The following is an 18,769-nucleotide window of genomic DNA, read 5'->3' as shown; positions in this document are numbered from 1 at the left end:
ATTTAATGCAAAACGGCTCACGCCGATTAAAATGATATTCATCACCTTCGGTCAATACCCTTGTTACCTCATTAGATTGTAAACTCCTCCCACAGCATTAGACCTGTCAGGAAGGTAAGTAGCTGCCTATCGAGCCTCCTGTAATCCCATCAAGAGGTCATGTACAAACATGTTGAACCTAAAGGGAAAATAGCGATGCATTGATTATTCTTCCACTCCTAATTAAGAGGGGGGGCATTCACTTTACTCGCCCCTCACCCATGAGAATTACATGATTGCAATTGTTCGGGGTGGACAAATTTCCTTGTGGCTTTTACATCAGAGAGTTGACCCCCAATTACGCTTAACTGTTATGCAGAGCCCCAAAGATTCTGCAGAATTGACATGATACTTTCCTGGATTGATTAACACAAGATCCAATTCTTCTCCAAAAGATTTGCGGTAGCTGAATATTTGATGTGCATAAGATATAAATAAAGCAATAAACAACACAGAGGAGTGCAAAGCTAAAAGATAAACATAAAGGAATTGAGAGGAATAGCCTTTGCATGACTTTTTGGTTTAGTTGAAAAGCCAACAAATGTGATTTACCCTAAATTGATTTGCATGTGACCTTGTCAAACTAATATAAGTCAGGATGCAATATTGAGCCTCTTTCTTTTTAATTTTTTTCATATTTCTTTCTGAAGTTTTAAGGCCGACAAAAAGCAGCTTTCTATTTTTTACATTAAGTCGGTTCAGTTTGACAGAAAACCACGTCTTCAAACCTTAGACCAAGACAACTGACCTCATTTCAATTCAATCCAACTCAATCTACTTTGTACAGCGCCAAATCATAATAAACATCTCAAGGCACTTTACATAAAATCCATTATCATACACAGGAACTTTGATGTAGCGACCCACCTGATTATTTTTTACATTTACAGCACATGGTTTCAAATGTGTTATTAAAACCTGTCAGCAACAACTGTACTGTACATTGTTTCTGCTTTCATATCTACAGCAGTGAACAAGCTTAACTAAACTTAACATCAAACTTTGATGAACTACTATTATGTCTCTGTCTCAGGATGTAGAACAGGTCGTCCTCTCACCAGAAGGTTGGCGCAGAAATTAAATGGATTAAAATGTAGTAAAAACATTAAAAATAAGATTCAAAACATAAAATAAATGAATGATTAACACAGACACAAGTATAAGACAAACTCAGACCTGACCTTAGTAAAATCAAGATAAAAAATACAATTGGGTTGAAAGTTATTAACAGTGGGATGTCTACAGCTTCAGGGGAACAGAGAAAGTCTGGTCCCTTTTAGTTTTAAGGTATGAGGTTGGACTGAAAGAAGCTGTTGAGACTCAAGTGACCAGAGTAAAAGGATATTGGTAAGAAAACAATGGAGGTAAACATTTGGGAGCTTTAAAAACAGTGAGACATTCTAAATGCATGTCCCATAATCAGTGAAATGGCTAAAATTGGGATTTATTTACTACTTCTCTTTACTAGTGTATGATATAAAATGAAACAAAATAAGGAATGTCTTTAATTTCCTATCAGTGGAAACTTGATGGCAACCTGGCCAGGTTGTGTGTTCTGTGTGAAGAGGGAACATCCCTTCTTACCAGTCACATAGTTTACCCCCCTGATCTGAGGTAACATGTGTTTAATACAGAGTTTACAGTATCTAAAAGTGAAGTTTGAAACACCTACGCTGACACGAATGGATTGTGTCCGGTCAGTATGGGTCAGCCCAATAAGAAATCATTTGTTGACTTCATAAGAGGATATTCTTGATCCTCTTATCTTCCGCTGACCAAATGCTGACGAGGTAAAATGATCAAAATTGAAGTTGACCGCCTTTTACTCTTGTAGCACCTGACAGGAGTTTTTTTTTCATTTCTTCCCTTTAAACGAAGCGAAGTGTGTTTTGTAAAAAGCAGAAGCACCACCTATACTAAGTAAATGTTGCAGGGTTGATCTCCACACACACAGAGCAGCTGGCTTCTCTGAGCCAGAGCAGAAAGCACACTTTTGCTTTGTGCACTGAAATATTCAAGAGCTCCAAGTTTATGAGACAGTTACTGCCATCTGTGCCCCAGCGCTCAGTCCTCCCGTCATGGCTGAACATTAGGCCCAACATCAGAACTGATATGTGTGAGAAGTGTCACATAGATTCTCTGGTGTCGCCGGCGCTGCAAATCTCAATATCACCTGAATGGCACAAACAACACTCTTCATTTGCCTCCACACACACACACACACACGCACAACTCTAGTGCCGAGTCAAAATTTCCATATCCATGAGCGAGGGAAGGAAAAGAGGAAACATTTACACAAGACTGCCTCCACACAGTCGCAGAGAGCTTTTCTCCTAGGTGTCTTTTTTTCGTATAATGTCATTGTGGAGCAAGCAAGCTCCTGCGAGAGCTTTACGAATCTCTCCCTAAATGAGAGATTTCCTGAGACAAAAAGGCGGAGGAGGAAGGGTGCAATCAGACCAGGTTTGTTCGAGACAACATGGCTTCCTTCCTCACCGTTAGGCGAGTGTGTCAGAGCGAGACATTCAGATGTGGGCTTTTATTTTTCACCGAGCACTTTCCCAGGACAGTAATGCAGAGCAGTTCTAATGGTGTCATTCAAAGCAGCTGCCTTTCTCCAGCGATAAACTGAACGCCCTGCCTAAGCAATTCAAACCGCCTCCACAGATTGCAATACATTCAACAAAGAACTTATCTTCCAAGTGGAACTATTCATCAATGAATGTGTTTGTGTGCCAAGAAGGAGAAGGTAATTTGAAAAGATCTCAGCCGCACCTGAATGGCTACTTCTCTTCATTCCACTTTTGTCTTTTTTGTCACATTTGAATTCATCTGTTTCCCTGCTGCCGCTGCCGGTTGCAGTGGCTTTGAGTAAAAAACTCTAACTTTAGGTGTTTCTCTCAGTATTGTTTTGTGTGGGTCAGTAGCACGCCAACAAAAATCATAACACCCAACCCTGCTCATTTCCCGCACACAGAATGGGGGGGTCATTAGTCCAATGCGAGAAGTCGACGTGCCAAAAATAAGACGTGTTGTTTTATTGCTTATCTTCAAAAGGCACCCTGAGCATTCTGTTCATACAGGCATGTTTATACAACACAGCTATTCCTTAGTCCGCGCTGATAGAAATACAATGTGCTTTGAAATGTGAACAATGGCAAACTGCACCATAATTCACCAACATTAAAAATGGCACATGTGCAAGACCAAAGGAAAAGAGCAGATAATGGAGCCTTTATGTAAGGGTTAGGGTGCCAGTGATCCAGCTGTCCTTTCATCCACCCATCCATCCATCCATCCATCCATCCATTTTCTTGCTCTTCTCTAAGGTTGGGTCACAGTGGCAGCAGGCCTAGCAAAGTGTTCCCTACTAAGGCTGCAACTTTCTGTCCCAGCTCAACCCGAACCCAACAGGGATTCTGTTTTGTGCTAGAAACCCAACCTGAGTTCGATGTTTTTCCCGATAACAGACACGTGCAGTGGAAAAATCAAATAGATAGCCTGGCCAACGTCACCAAACCCTCACCACACACATATCATTTCATATCCGAACCCAGCCCGACCTGTCAAAGCCCGTCGTGCTCTGCTATCCACCCACGTCTCTCTCCCCAGCCATGCCTCTACGCTCCTCCTGGGAGTTCCCGATACGTTCCCAGGCCAGATTGAATATGAAGTCCCTCCAGCAAGTTTAGTTAAGACTACATCTGCATACATAAATATTTCTTTCCACTTTGTTTTCTTTTATTTCAAACAAACGTGTGATTCATAGACAATCGATGTAGCTAGATAAGGCAAGAATTTAGTTGTTTATGGTACAAGAACCCGGTGAGTGACCCGACATGCATCAAACACTCCACAAAAGAATCTGCATCACACGGTTCTGTATATAAACTGAAAGTGTATCCACAGTTTCAGTCTGGAAGAATTACAGCTGTATAAACCTTTGTCTGAAGAACACTGAGATGGTCAGGGGAAGACACACACACACACACACACACACACATACACACACACACACACACACACACACACACACACACACACACACACACACACACACACACAAATACACACAGACCATTGGAATGTGTGTGTGGATTTGTGTACGGTCCTCTGCGGAAGGGAGGGGGTCGTCCTTCAGTTGTAGCTAGTGTGTGTTGTTTTGGCCTGCTTTACTCAGCCCACTGTTCGTGTTCGAGCTAGAACAATGGCACGGAGGCCTCAAAATAGCATCATATAAGTCACAGTATCAACACACACAAAATAAAGCTGCTTACACTCTTCTTATATGAAGTGTAGAGCCAATTGAGGAAAGTGTGTTGGGTCAGAGCGGCTGGTGAAGGGACCAGGCTGCATGTTTGTGAGAGCAGATTAAAGAGCAGGACAGGAAGGGCCAGGTTTAGGGAAACAGGAAAACTGATGCAAGGAAGTGGAGTACGTCAGCAGCCGGCCCACCAGCCTCCGGGCTAAAAGTAAAATCAGACCGAGCGCGAGTATGGAGTCTTTGCTCAGGTCACCAATGAAACTTGTACTCTTGACAGGTACGTGAGCTTATCTCTTCTACATCATGGGCAGGTGTCTCACACAGACACAGCTACGCGTGTTTGTATTTATCTCGTCTTCTTTTTTATCTAGTTTGGCTTTAGATTTGAACCTTATATTTCTTTAAGCGTATAATTGTTATATTTTATGATGTTTCCATGTACCATATATTTTGGATTGAGACAAGGGTGTTCTAAACTTGAATGTACAGTGGTTCATTTGTTAATGTCACTCAACACTGCTTCTGTGTGTTGTGTGCGTAGCAGGTAAACACAGTCAGAGATATATATGTGGAATAAGTGAACATTTTTATACGACAGTTGGGGGAAAAAAAGCAGCAGTTGCATCACAAAAAGGTCTGGAATATAAATGTCATGGTTTGTGCTGAACTTACACACTTTCACTGCTCCCTACGCAGCATGGCTCTCCAGTCTGATGGACCCATGCAGTCCCTCTGACATTTGTGTTTCTTGTCACCGACTTGCACAATGCAAGAAACTAAACGGATCAAGGGAGGCCTGCTTCTGTGTCCAAGGATACACCGGAGACGGAACCTCCTTTTGCAACGGTGACTGCAGACACACAAAATCCACTTCAAGTATTTACATCCATGCAGGAGCGCCGACAGTTGTGTGTGTGTGTGTGTTTGTGTAGCTGCTGTTGTGGAAGTGTTTTTGTTTGTGACTGATCATCATGAGCAGTAGAGCATTAGAGCAGCATTTGTACACATGTAGGTTAGGGTAGAAGCAGTTGTTGACTGAGTAGAGGAAAATTACAAAGATGGAGGCCACTTAAAATATTAAATTTGTTTAATCTTTTGAGGAGGCATGTTAATAACTAGAGCAGCTTAATTAATATAAATCTGATTTTTTTTTCTAAAGAGATAAACAGATACTCTAACATAGATAACATTTCTTATTCAAAAGAAAATCAACAAAATGATTGTTACATGCGAGGAAACTGGATTTTAATTCTTGTGGGTGATCTTTAAAATGATTTGGACAATTTCCAAGTGCGTGAATAAGTGAAACAAAGATCCATATTCGTAGTTTGACTAGCTTCGTCTCTACCAAAATGTTTTTGGGACACAGACACAAATATATCTCAATGATGCAGCTTCATTAATTCATTTTAATGGCCTCTCAGTCTGCATTGTTACTCCAGTTATGGTTCTGGGCCTTTTAGAATTCCTGGAACCCATTTTGTTTCCTGAACTGAAGTCTGATCACAATCACAGCGGAGCTTACATATTTCACAAGCCAAAAGTAGATCAGAATGCGAGTAATATAAACACGGCACAGAAGGATTTTAAAACAAAAATCGCACAATGAAGTTCAGGGTTAATGGAGTTCCTCTGGAGGAGCGAATTCCAAAATAAAGTTAGGAAAATGTTAAATGGATTTCACAGATTGTGACTTAAATAATAAAAATGGGTCAAGCTTCTTTACTTTGTTTGTGTAAAATCACTTATTTATTCAAGTATGTTTATTGAATTATGTAAATGTTATTCATAGATAAAGAGCGGATCCATACAGTCTATTTAACATTTTTAAAGAACAAAGTAACAAAGGCCAGACACACAGTGTGTACAGTTCACTTTAGGAAAGCAAGGCTTCAAAGTGCATCCTAAACTACGTGGTGTGAAGTGTTTGCTCAGCCATGATGGCTGAAGGGTCCCGTGTGTCACGGAGGTATTTCCTCTTTGAATAAAATCACCTCCTGTCATCCGAGTGGAGGATTTCCCCTCCAAGGCAGCTTTTGTACAGAAGGTACAGACGAGAGGAAGAGAGGAGCGTCCGTCACAGCTGGACTAGTGAAAACAACAGTGGAAAGTCATAGCAGGTCATTTCCAGTAAACTGGGAGAGCTGAGACAAAAGGTGTGTTTGAAAAAGATAAAGCCGGAGCAGCGCTTCGCAATGATGAGTGGACCAGGCTGCTCCGTATCTGCTGCCATGTGAACCTGGGCTGGAATTTTAAGTCGTTTGAGACACTTGTAATCCAACAACTGCTCAGGAGTTAGAAATTTAAATAATAGAAATGTCCACAGCTGAGAATAAACATGTTCACGTCTAACTGGAATGGTCCAACAAATACATGACGCTGCATGGTTCATGTTCAGGAACTGTTTTCAAGATAGCAGTCGGCAGTGGTGGGATGTAACAAAGTACATTTACTGAATTACTTCATTTCCAAAGTATATTTTTAATTTGTCTGTACTTTACTTTGTAGATTTATTTGCAGGTACTTTCAGGACATTGTTTTTTATATTTTCAAAAGTAATCAATAACAATGGGGGGATTTTTTTATTTACTACCTTTTCTCAAATAGAAAAGTTAATGTGCTCCTTTTGCTTTCGGTTTGAGTAACACAAGCAAGTCCAGTGGCCAATGTAAACTCATTCAACTTCCAAAGATACAATGACCTGCTTGACTCAGAAGCTTCAGAGAAATGTTATATACTAATTTTCTATTTATCTATGTTTGAGCACCTCCTCCTCAGTCTGTAATCCACTTCTTCAGTTAATCCCAGCAAGATAAAAAAACAATTGGTCAAACTTCCACATGCACAAAACTTTTCTTGTCTGTAACAGAAGTTATTTTTCTGTCCTCGTCTCCTTGCCCCAGATGACAACGAGTGCCAGAACGTGACGAACATCTGCGGGGACAGGGGGACCTGCACCAACACAAACGGCAGCTACTACTGCACATGTGTCTCTGGATACACATCAACGGGTCCGGACAAGTTCCAGCCCAACGATGGCACCAAGTGCCGTGGTAATGTCTGATTCCCTCTCAGTGTTTGTAAAGATCACATCACGATCAGGTCCATTCACTGTACTGACCGAGGGCCTCAAATGTATATCACATGCATGAGTGTGTGTGAAAGTAGTAACTGTATGGTAGTGAGGGTGTCAGGACTGTGTGTGTGTGTGTGCGTGTGTAGTGTTTTCCCTTTCACTCTACTGAGGAGGATAAACACACAGGGGTGATTTTCCTTCCCTCGACCTTTCACTTGCTTCCCATCTGCTATTCTGAGAACCCGTCTGAGATCTTCTGCTTCATTTGCACCACAAGAACAACACAAAGCTGATAGCAGTATAATGTACCGTTCCTAGTGGAGAAGCTTATTGCTGATTTTAGATGCAGATGTATGGATATTCAGATGTGTAGCATGTAGGGATTCTATTGTCTCTCCCAAAATCAATTATACAGTATATTAAATGGGATTTCTTATGTCAGATTCTAATTATTATTTGCATGAAAAACACGTCAACTCGCAGAAGAAACTTTAAAGACAGATCTCTGTAAGTGGAGAAGTTTCTTCACTTTAAGAATTGAAGTTACCAGATGAAAAATTTAATTATGCACAAGTTCTGATTCAGTAAAATGCACATTTAAATAATTCTTTATTCACTCTTAGATAGATAGATTCTAAACTTTTTTTTCATGGCTAGATGAAAGAAGTTCCCTGACCACTGAATCCTATCCTCTTGACCTCTATAGATCTTGAAATATATCTCTGTATTCTTTATTAAACAAAGACAATTATTTTATTATAAGGTAAAAACTATTATTTTTTAAAAATACTACTGACCTAACAGGGACCAATCAGGTTTCAGCTGGGGCTGGTGCCCTCCAGCCCCCACCCCTGGATCCACCCCTGTATAATCTATATTTATTTAACAGAGTGTTGGGACTTATAATTTGAATCTTACTGTTTTTAATTGGATGTGAACTCTTTCTTCTAGACATTGATGAGTGTTTGACGGGACAGGTCTGTGGCCCAAACTCCAACTGCCACAACACCAATGGATCTTTCTCCTGCACCTGTCAGCGCGACTACGTCCCAACTGAGGACATTGAGCACGTCCGTCCGGAGAGAGGTGTAAGATGTAAAGGTCGGTGCACAGCGACACACACATATCACACACGCAATAATATGTAGATCCAATAACATACACGTGTCTACCGCACACAACCAATGTTTTTTGGAGTAAACGTTGCAATCTTAGATTTTCTGACATTTTAGGAAACACTCGTGACAAAGATGTGTTATTATGCACGTGCTGTTCTGTGAAAGTCCACATAACTGAAATGTTCTCGGTGAATTCACAGGGAAATTCAACTCAGTAACCGAGTGATGCTTTTGGTAATTTTTGTTTTTCAGAGCATCCCCAAAAACACTGCCATGACAACGTCAGGTGCCTCATGCAGACGATTAATAAAACACTTGAATATGTAAGTACCGCTCTTCCAATAATGATGGGAATACATATTATGACTCTAAAGTAGACTGAGATGAAAAAGGCCTAAAATACATAATAAAGTAACTAGTGATGCGTCTCAGTTCTCTTACTTCTTCTACACACGAGCTTGATTTTTCAGTGCAGAAATGTGTTCACACTGAGCAGCATTATGCAGTTTAGTGGAAATGAAGGGACCAACAACCTATTTCTAAATTTATAGAAATGTGGCCAAGAAAGGAGGACGTATGAGTAACTGTAGTTTCAGCAATGGTGGTGTTATTTTAATGCTGTATGACAAGCAGCATACACATGAGAGAGTAAATATTTTGTCAAGCCAAAAACATGGTCACATGCTGCGATGATCATGTCCTTGTTTGATGTGGGACAACAATACCATTTCATCAGTATCCTGTGTACAATGTACTACATGTCAAGTTTCAATCAATGAAGTTTATTTGTATAGCCCACATTCACAAATAACAATTCGTCTCATAGGGCTTTAACATTGTGTGACATCCTCTGTCCTTAACCCTCAGCAAGAGTAAGGAAAAACTACTAAAAACCCTTTTCACAGGTAAAAATATGTAGAAACCTCAGAGAGAGCCACAGGTGAGGGATCCCTCTCTCAGGACGGACAGAAGTGCAATAGATGTCAGGTGTAAGAAAACATCATCAGGATTTTTAGCAGCATCGATGAGGGTAAACATTTTTCAATACTATGTGTCAGGCAGTCCCGCTGCAATCACGGTCTCTGGCCAGCAGCCAGCAAGACCACGATCCAGCATCAGGATGGGATCCACTATAATCCACAGTCATTGTCCACCACCGCCAGTTAGAATCCATTATCAGCTGCCGCCTCTGTCGTGGTCCCTCATCATCCGATGCCAACGCGACAAAGGATCCTCCATTACAACGACGATCAGCTGGCACGATACAGAATCCACCGAACTGGATCCACCATTGCGACCTCTGACGCGCGATGCACAATCATAATCCATGGTGTGGCCACAGCTGTGGCCCTGCATCCGCGGGCGCTAAGGCACAGAAACTCCGGGAAAGGGGTCAAGTTAGTAACATGTACTGATGAGATAAGAATTATCTTGATGTGATAAAAATGGAGAAAAGGAAGGAGAAGCAGGAAAGAGAAGCTCCGTGTGTCTTGTGTCATAAATTCCCTGTGCGTCTTAGCATCATCAGGGGTTTTTGCCATTTAATCAATTTTGGAACATCGCACTTATTACCTCTAACTATAAGCTTTATCAAAAAGGAAGGTTTTGAGTCTACTTTTAAACGAACAGAGCGTGTCTGCTTCCCTAACTGAAAGTGAGAGATTATTCCACAGGAGTGGGGCTTGATGGCTAAAAGCTCTGGCTCCTACTCTACTTTTAGAGACTTTAGGGACAACAAGTAAACCTGAGTTCTGGGATCGGAGTGCTCTAGTAGGTTGATATGGAACTAACATCTCTTTAAGGTAAAGAGGTGCCATATCATTAAGGGCCTTGAAGGTGAGGAGGAGAATTTTAAATTCTATTCTTGATTTTACAGGAAGCCAGTGTAGCGATGCTAATACTGGAGAAATGTGCTCTCTTTTCTTAGTTCTCGTCAGGACACGTGCTGCGGCATTTTGGACCAGCTGCAGAGTCTTTAACGACTTGCTGCTGGAGCCTGATAATAGTGAATTACAGTAGTCCAGTCTCGATGTAACAAAGGCGTGGACTAGTTTTTCTGCATCTTTTTGCGAAAGACACACATGTGTGTACTGACTAAAGTATCTGATTTAAAATAAGGCATCGCAGTACAGTTTGCCACCTACAGGCAAGAAAAGTAACTGCGGAGCAAAATGTGGGACAGACAAATTGATCAGATCCATCTAGAGGCAAAGAAAGTAATAGCTTTAGAACGTTTGGTACACAAGCCACCTGCAGGAAATTACTGGAATTGCTAGAACTTTTCTTTCCTGTGGGTGGCAGTAGTCGACATGTGTTGAATTGGTCTGAATGTCCGACCTCCTTCATCCTTCCAACAAAACCCTAACTTAGCTGTTTCATAGTACCATAATATATAATTCTAAATATAAATAATAACTAGATGAAGTATGAAAACACTGAAAACAATCTTATACTCTAACACAAATGTTTGTTTGTTTGTGTCGTAGATGAGCAACCTCACGGAGCCCCAGAGTTTACTGAGGGAAATTGCCGAGCAGACGTCCGGTGAACTCACCTCAGTGGAAGTCATTGCTTATGTGGAGGCCTTGAGTCGCTCTGCATCAACGCTGGCTGCAGGAGAGAAGGATTCCAGTGTCAAACCATCAGTCATCAACTCAACTCTCTCAGTAAACCTTGTTTTCCATTGGTGTTTTTCATTCAGCATCTGGAGCTCTGCCTGAAACGCAGCTATGCTTTGAACTGGTTTAGGAAAAAAAACAATAATTGTATCAACCACGTTCCAGTTCTGTGAAAGACTTCAGTGGTTTTTCTACACAAGCTGCAAGTCATTGTTTTTTTTCTGCCAGTGTATAATATCTTTAGGTTTTTGGCAGCATTAGCACCATTAGCTTATCATGTTTCACCAAACCTCTCCGCTGGAATCTACCTCGCACTCATAAGCTGTTATTTTAGGAAAGACGACATATCTGACACATTAACTGCTCAGTTACTGTGTTCACAAAAACACGTCTGACGCTTTAAAATCAATTAACTCTGCAAAGTAAATATGTTTTATCTCAGGTCTTTCAGATCCACATTCTGTGCAGTAATGAATGAAAAAGTCCAACGAGGCCAGCCTGTGCAAACACACGGTTTTAACCACAGAGGGGAAACATATTGCAGTACAAGTTTATATTATGGCTGCGTTTGAAATCACCCACTCACTCACCAACCCCTACATGCAGGGACTTTGATATAGAGGAAGTGAGCTCATTGGCAAAAGATAAAATATCTCTTTCAGACACTACTCACCGCGTTTTCCCTGTGTGGGTGACTAAGTAATTGTTGCAGGACTATGACGTACAACAACAAGAAGGTCAACCTGTGGAAAATCCCACAATATATGTATTTTACACTTAGTTTTAATTCTTTAAGGTTAAAAGCATGTTAAAGGAGCATCTTTAAATGTAGAAATAAACTTGTTTGCCGCAGTTTGCTGTGATGCTTTGCTCTGCTCTTATTAACATTTGTACGACGGGTCAGTCTGTTCCTGCTGCTCTCTCTCCTCTCGTCTCTCCACCACAATTGAATGCATGACGGTAAATTAATTAGTGACCATCGGTTGTACAGTACTTTGGGAAACAATGAGTCCACAATATAGTTTAAAAAAAACTTCACTAAATATTCTGGCACCTCTACAAAATGGCAAACTCCCTTTTTAGTGCACTATATCCTGAGTAGAGTGATTTCAGACTCAGATGAAATCAGTTTCTATTATAAACATTGCACGTTGCACTGATACAACTTATTTTCAACAGAAATTGGTCGAAGCAGTGAACAACCTGGTGGAGAAGGATGAACTCGTGGCCTGGAGCAGAATCAAGGAAGATCGTAGGGAACGCACCATCACCAAGCTGCTGCACACTGTGGAACAAAGTGTCCTGACATTGGCCAACAGCTACAAAACTCCAACTGAGCTGGAAATCAAAGCTACCGAAATGGGTGAGACAACAAATATTCAAAGAAAGCTCTCGCCAGTTCTCAAATTGTAATAAATCGTCCTGACCTTTATCTCCAAACTTTTAATTTCTTCTCGATTTATTTTATCCTGAACTGCAGAATTGAAACTGTTTACTTTCGATGCTCGTCACATAAAAGCCAAAGTGTCTGCTTCCATGGGAGGAGATCACATGGACCTGACTCCGAGACCGAGGCCGGAGGAGGACAGGAACGGTGAGAGAACTAGTTTCACAACAACAACAAAACCAGTAGAATGATAAATGCATTTTCCCAGTCCTTTCCATCTGGCTGCTTCGCTGTGGAGGGAGTAACTGTTTTGCTTTGCGTTGCCATATGTCAGCCGTCTTAAAAGCTGCTGAACTAATGGCTTCACTAACACAGAACATCAGCAGAGACATCAGATCAAGCTTGGAACAACTTCTAATGCGAAAACATGACAAAATCTCACAGAAAGTTATGATTGAAAATGTTTTTTATGGAGCTTTTTAGTTACAGTCAGTATATATTAGTACATCTGTTACACACTGGGTGTACGTTATCCAAACGTCTCTCTGATCTGCTCCAAAACACATCCAACGTGGTTATGAATCATATTTGACAATGAGGGTGACTCCCTTTCGTCTAGAAACTTTTTCTGTTGCTGTTGCATCTCAACAGGAAGCGTGTCGGTGGTGTTCCTGAGATATGACAGCGTCGGCGACATCCTGAAGCCGAGCAGCGACCCGGGTGTCACCGACTACTCGCGCTACGCGGGATCAGGGGAAATCACTGTCAACTCCCGGGTCGTGGCGGCCGCCATTAAACCTGCTGACGTTTACCAACTTGACCATGTCACCTTCACTCTGAGGCACAATGAGGTAAAAGTCCACAGAGTGCTGAGGCCGGTTTTCTCCGCTGTGCTCTTTACGTCCTCCTTCAGGCCGCGACTCAGTGTCATTGTTTGTTTTCCATCGTGAACAATGTGACTGTTGGAGCGGACGGAGATCTGTCTTTCCTTTTACTTTGGTGTATCCAGAGAAATTTGTTGAAAAAAGTCCACGATCTCACTTTGGCTCCTTATCTCTGGGTTTATTAAAAGTACTATTTTCAAACAGTTTATATATAAATATTTCCTCCTCGTTTTATTTCATAGAATTTTTTCCCTTTTGGTTCATAGATCCCAGCTCAATCTTTAAGACATTATTCTTCACTTAAATTTGAAATCTAGGTTCAGTTATAATCACAAGTGTCTTAACATATACATGTGTGTTATTGTCACACTGGAGCCATTACTGCATTCTCCTTTATTGTGAAGAATCAATCCCAAAGTGAGTCTGGCATTAATTTGCTTCCATTAACACGAATTTACCCAGACTCACATGGGAAGGAGGAGTTATTTTTTTTTTTGTAAAGGTTTCATGAAATCTTAAGATTTGGCTCCATGTATTCCTGCAGTGGCCCGTCAGTTAAAGGGAGCAGACGAGGGAAAGGTGAATAAATGATGGTGAAACGCGAGTGATGAGGGAAATTACCCTGAAATTTAATGTACTGGTATTTTCATTTAAATGCCGAAGGAAGCAAAATCATTATTTCTGTTGGGCCCTTGAGGTTTGAACGATAAAGGTGTTGATTTATGTTGAGCTATGAGAATTCCCTTGAAATTCACCTTAAAGGGCAACAAGCAATCATTTTCAATGCTATTTTCCCATAATGCACTGGGTTGCTTACTTGTCCAAATCTTTTTTCCTGTCTTGTCGTTTTTTGCTTTTTTTTAAATATACCTCAAGGGGAAAAATGTACTGATTTATCTAAAGACTTCGAGGTTAAGAAACAGGAGATTATATTTCATTTGAAATATTTGTTAATTATTTCTCCAACAGTAGTTGTTTCGTGGATTATTGTCACAGAAGAAATCTTGTAAATGTGAATTTTAGAGATAAAAAACTGAAAGACGATGAGGATTACATCGGTTGTCACTCTGGTGTCGCTGTGCACGACTGCCTTTGATCCAATGTATTTACAAAACATTTTGTATCAGTAGCTCATAAAGTTATTAAGTTGTTCGATCAATTAGAAAACGGAAAAGTTAATGTCAAACACCTGAAAACCCTTGAAACCAACAGCTACAGAACCAACACCGAATTAAACATTTTATTTGAGTTTTTCTGATGCGCTTTTCAAAAAACTTTGGATGAACAACAATTAAGTTTCACCAGGACTTTGATGAGGCCTGCAAAACCTGCTCCTGAACCCCTGGTGACGTGGCACCGCCCAAGCAGCGCAGTGCAATAACTAATAAAAAAGGTCCACAGTTAACAGCACCTTTGTTCCTCTCGATCCCCTGAAGCCCATAGACACTAAAGCTGATGTGACGAGCTGCGCCTTCTGGGAGTACGAGCCCGACAGCCTGCAGGGCCGCTGGGCGACTCGCGGCTGCAAGACCGTCCACGTGGACAGCAACGCCACCAGCTGCTCCTGCAACCACCTCACACACTTCGCCATCCTCATGTCGTCGGGACGAGCCAACGTGAGTCACCCTGATAGGTTACTTTCTTTTTTTTATCTTTAGAACATTCACATCATAACCACCGTTCTGTTCTCCAAGTTGTCAACTTGTCCTCAACTAAGGCAAATCGTCTCCTCAATCAGTCTCAAACATTGAACTTTCAGTTTGTCTAAAAAAAATTCAACATATCTGAAAATAGTTTATGATGTGGTATTTGTTTTATTGTTATAATCATATAGAGTATAGTGAATGTTCTTGTTTTCTTTATTCCCCTTTATTTAGATTCATCATTTTAAAGATGTGGGACTATGATTGATGATTGATCATATTTGTTTTTAAATTTAATTGTGTTATATTATATATTATGATATATTATTGTATTTGTTTTTGTTTTATATAATAGATACATTTTATCACCTATAAAAAGAAAGAATATTATTTTCTGCTCAGGATAATCTCATTGATTTGTTTTGAGATGGTATTTTACAGAATACAACCTGACACAAAACCATGCAACCATGAGGAATTAAATATTTAACATAGTAAAATAAGTAAAAATAAAAACGTTTCCCTGACATTTTTATGCAATAATAACTATGAGTGGCTGATACAGGGTCAGGATCTTTACCCACTCTGTCTGCAGGCCAACTCACTCAAGTTCTATAAGATGGAAAACACAAGAGATGAGAACTTTAACATGACACGAGCTGCGAATGAAACACCTCCCTTTTCATTTGCTTCTCAGCTGGTGGCCCATTACACCATCCTGACCCGGATCACCCAGCTGGGGATGATCATCTCGCTCATCTGTCTGTCCATGTGCATCTTCACCTTCTGGTTCTTCAGCGAGATCCAGAGCACCCGAACCACCATCCACAAGAACCTGTGCTGCAGCCTCTTCATGGCCGAGTTCATCTTCCTCATCGGGATCAACATGAACACGCACAAGGTGAGTTCATGGATGCACTTGAACCCAGTGAGACAAAGACGACTTCCTGTTTGCGTGTGTACATGTTTCTGTGTGACCCCGTATCATGACGTCACATTTGATTTGAAAACCTGCACATTTATTTTATTTATATTACAATAAAGTTAACTTTTTGAACATTTTTTTGCAAATCATTTCAGTTCATTTAAAAGCTTTTTTGACATGATAATAATGAAAGTAAAGTCATGTCTTTAATCAGGGTAAACAAAGAGAATCTAAATGTCAGTTCATGAACCAAACTGACCGTGATCGTCATCAAATGATCAAATCTGTGTCTAACTTCCTGTTCTCTGCTCCTCGGCAGCTCTTCTGCTCCGTCATCGCGGGGTTACTGCACTACTTCTTCCTCGCGGCCTTTGCCTGGATGTGCATCGAGGGCATCCATCTCTACTTGATAGTTGTTGGCGTCATCTACAACAAAGGCTTCCTGCACCGTAACTTTTACGTCTTTGGCTACGGGAGCCCGGCAGTGGTGGTGGCCATCTCTGCCACCTTGGGCTCCAAGTATTATGGCACCGATAAAGTGTAAGTACAGAGAGGTGGGGGAGACAAAGGGCTTATGTTAAGACCTTCTTCTTTTTTTTCTTCTTCAAACTCATTCAGCATTTTTTCAGGAAGGACAGATAAACAAATTACATTAATTATAAAGACAAGGGGACACAGATTAAATTTGGCCTGCAGGGATTCAGAGGAAGTTGAAGTCGCTTCGACTGCCTGGAAGCAAGAAAGTTATTAAGAGAATTAAAAAAAGAAGTGTGAGGTACCATGGAGACTCTGAATGGAAAGCTATAAATAAATATGATCCTGGTGTTTACTAATGCAAGAATATCAATATTAAAAGATTGAGGTTTTGCCAAAGATGTGCTGATTGTGTGTTTGTGAGAAGAGATCGCGTTTCCTACCAATTGTTTTTGTAGAGAAGAAGGTTCTTAAGAACATACAACATTGTCATAATTTAGATTATAAAGGATTATTAAGGCACGTTCAGTGAATAAAACGTTAAAATACATGACTGTCTTTGTTTATTTGTATCACAGGTGTTGGCTGAGCACAGAAAACCATTTCATCTGGAGTTTCATTGGACCTGCGTGTTTGATCATACTGGTGGGATCAGATTTTTTCTTAACCAAAAGGGACTGTTGTAATTGAAACAATCAAACAGGGATTGTTTCAAAGAGATAAATATTCATCATATGCTCATGTTGGTTTTTTGTTGATTTCCTCTGAAGGTTAATCTCTTGGCGTTTGTCGTAATCATCTTCAAAGTGTGGCGGCACACCGCTGTGAAAAAGCCTGAAATCAGCCACTATCAGAACATCAGGTAGAATAATCTGTCCCTGTGTTGAGTGCGTCAAAGGAACATTGGAAATAAAACGGTTAATTCCTCATTTGAGGGATTATTGAGGACTCTTGTGTCTGAAGTGGGTTTGGTCATCCCTCAGGTCCTGTGCCCGTGGTGCCTTGGCCCTGCTGTTCGTGCTGGGAGCCACCTGGACCTTCGGAGTGCTGCACATCCTCTACGAGACCACCCTCACTGCCTATCTGTTCACCTTCACCAATGCCTTCCAGGGCATGTTCATCTTCATCTTCCTCTGCGTGCTGTCCAGAAAGGTAGGACACAGGATGCTCCCACTTCCATTCGTATTGATTCGTTTATTTATTCAACAATCATTGTGGGAGTGCAGGTGGAAAATCATCAAGATGGTCAGATTTGAATTCCTTGCTAAAGAGTCTCTCAACAGGAGTTTCTTAATAGAACAGTCATATATTGTATCAAATCATATCATATACTATTACATTACATTATATTATGATTTATTAAATTATATTATATTGCATGCAATCAAGCTTATTCCATACATTATTTAAATATATCCCCATACATTAAAATATGAAGAGCCTTTTAATGAGGTTTCAAGCTAATTTTAGCCTATTTAAAAAGATTATTCATTTTTTAAATATATATGAATCTAAAATCTAAACATACATACATTTTATATCATATGATAATTTATGATATGATATGATATGATATGAAATTTTATCAAATGATATTATATTATATTATTAATTCTCCTTCTTTTATGTGTGGTTGCAGATTCAGGAGGAGTACTACAGGCTTTTCAAAAACGTGCCATGTTGCTATGAATGCCTGAGATGAATGAATTTCCACCAAAGCCTGAACATCTGCACTTTTACAATAAGAGTCGATATTAAAGCTTTGCAGTGTCATGTGACTCATACTTTCGTTTTCTGTAAAAAGGCAGAGGGAGGAGTAGTTTAGTTCGGATGTCAAATGAATGAGAACACGTAGCACTTGTGAATTTCAAAGCATTTAGTTTCCCAGAAATCCTGCAACATGTTATATTCAGGAGAGTTTTGTACAATAAAAACATGCAACTGTATCTAATACTCCACAAAATACGTTCCTCTGCATCCTTACTACTTTTTGTTATATTTTTTTGTTAATTTAAAACCTTTCAGCTATCAGAACACGTAACAATAACCTGCAGTATCTGTTGTCTTTGTTTCTTTCTTGTGTTTGAAATTGATTTGTAAATTATTAAAATGAATGTGGCGCACAAACCTGTCTCTTCTTTTATGTGCAGAATCAATGGTTTTGTTTAATGCATTATTTCACCTTGCCTCTATGAACACCTAAGTGTACAGTGAATTAAACATGAAACGTTGAGAAGACTGTCTCCAGTTTCTCATACATGGAAGTCAGTCTGTATGGCAACAGCGCCATCTACTGGATTTAATGAAGACCTGCTAGGCACTGTGAGGCCTCACTTGAATT

The 18,769-nt window shown here is 40.3% G+C and overlaps 1 protein-coding gene across 1 annotated transcript; it reads left to right on the top strand.

The window, feature by feature from the left end:
- Positions 1 to 4,498: 4,498 nt before the first annotated feature.
- adgrl4 (adhesion G protein-coupled receptor L4) lies at positions 4,499 to 18,542 on the top strand. Its single transcript, XM_061077856.1, has 16 exons — positions 4,499 to 4,580; positions 5,000 to 5,149; positions 7,207 to 7,356; positions 8,331 to 8,480; positions 8,750 to 8,820; positions 10,984 to 11,163; positions 12,295 to 12,478; positions 12,596 to 12,709; positions 13,154 to 13,353; positions 14,823 to 15,002; positions 15,727 to 15,930; positions 16,274 to 16,494; positions 17,007 to 17,073; positions 17,199 to 17,290; positions 17,412 to 17,580; positions 18,068 to 18,542. The coding sequence occupies exons 1-16, from the start codon at positions 4,535 to 4,537 to the stop codon at positions 18,128 to 18,130; spliced, it is 2,241 nt and encodes a 746-aa protein (XP_060933839.1). The 5' UTR covers positions 4,499 to 4,534; the 3' UTR covers positions 18,131 to 18,542.
- The last annotated feature ends 227 nt before the right edge of the window (positions 18,543 to 18,769 follow it).

Source organism: Limanda limanda, chromosome 9 (genome assembly GCF_963576545.1).
Source record: "Limanda limanda chromosome 9, fLimLim1.1, whole genome shotgun sequence".
NCBI classification, from domain to species: Eukaryota; Metazoa; Chordata; class Actinopteri; order Pleuronectiformes; family Pleuronectidae; genus Limanda; species Limanda limanda.
Note: the sequence above shows the minus strand (reverse complement) of the source record. Positions and strands in the feature narration are given on the sequence as shown.

Coding starts and splice junctions, on each gene's coding strand:
- adgrl4 (XM_061077856.1), top strand. CDS start 4,535: ATGGAGTCTTTGCTCAGGTCACCAATGAAACTTGTACTCTTGACAG. Junction 12,479..12,595: donor AATCAAAGCTACCGAAATGG/GTGAGACAACAA, acceptor CCTGAACTGCAG/AATTGAAACTGTTTACTTTC. Junction 17,074..17,198: donor CTGCGTGTTTGATCATACTG/GTGGGATCAGAT, acceptor TTTCCTCTGAAG/GTTAATCTCTTGGCGTTTGT.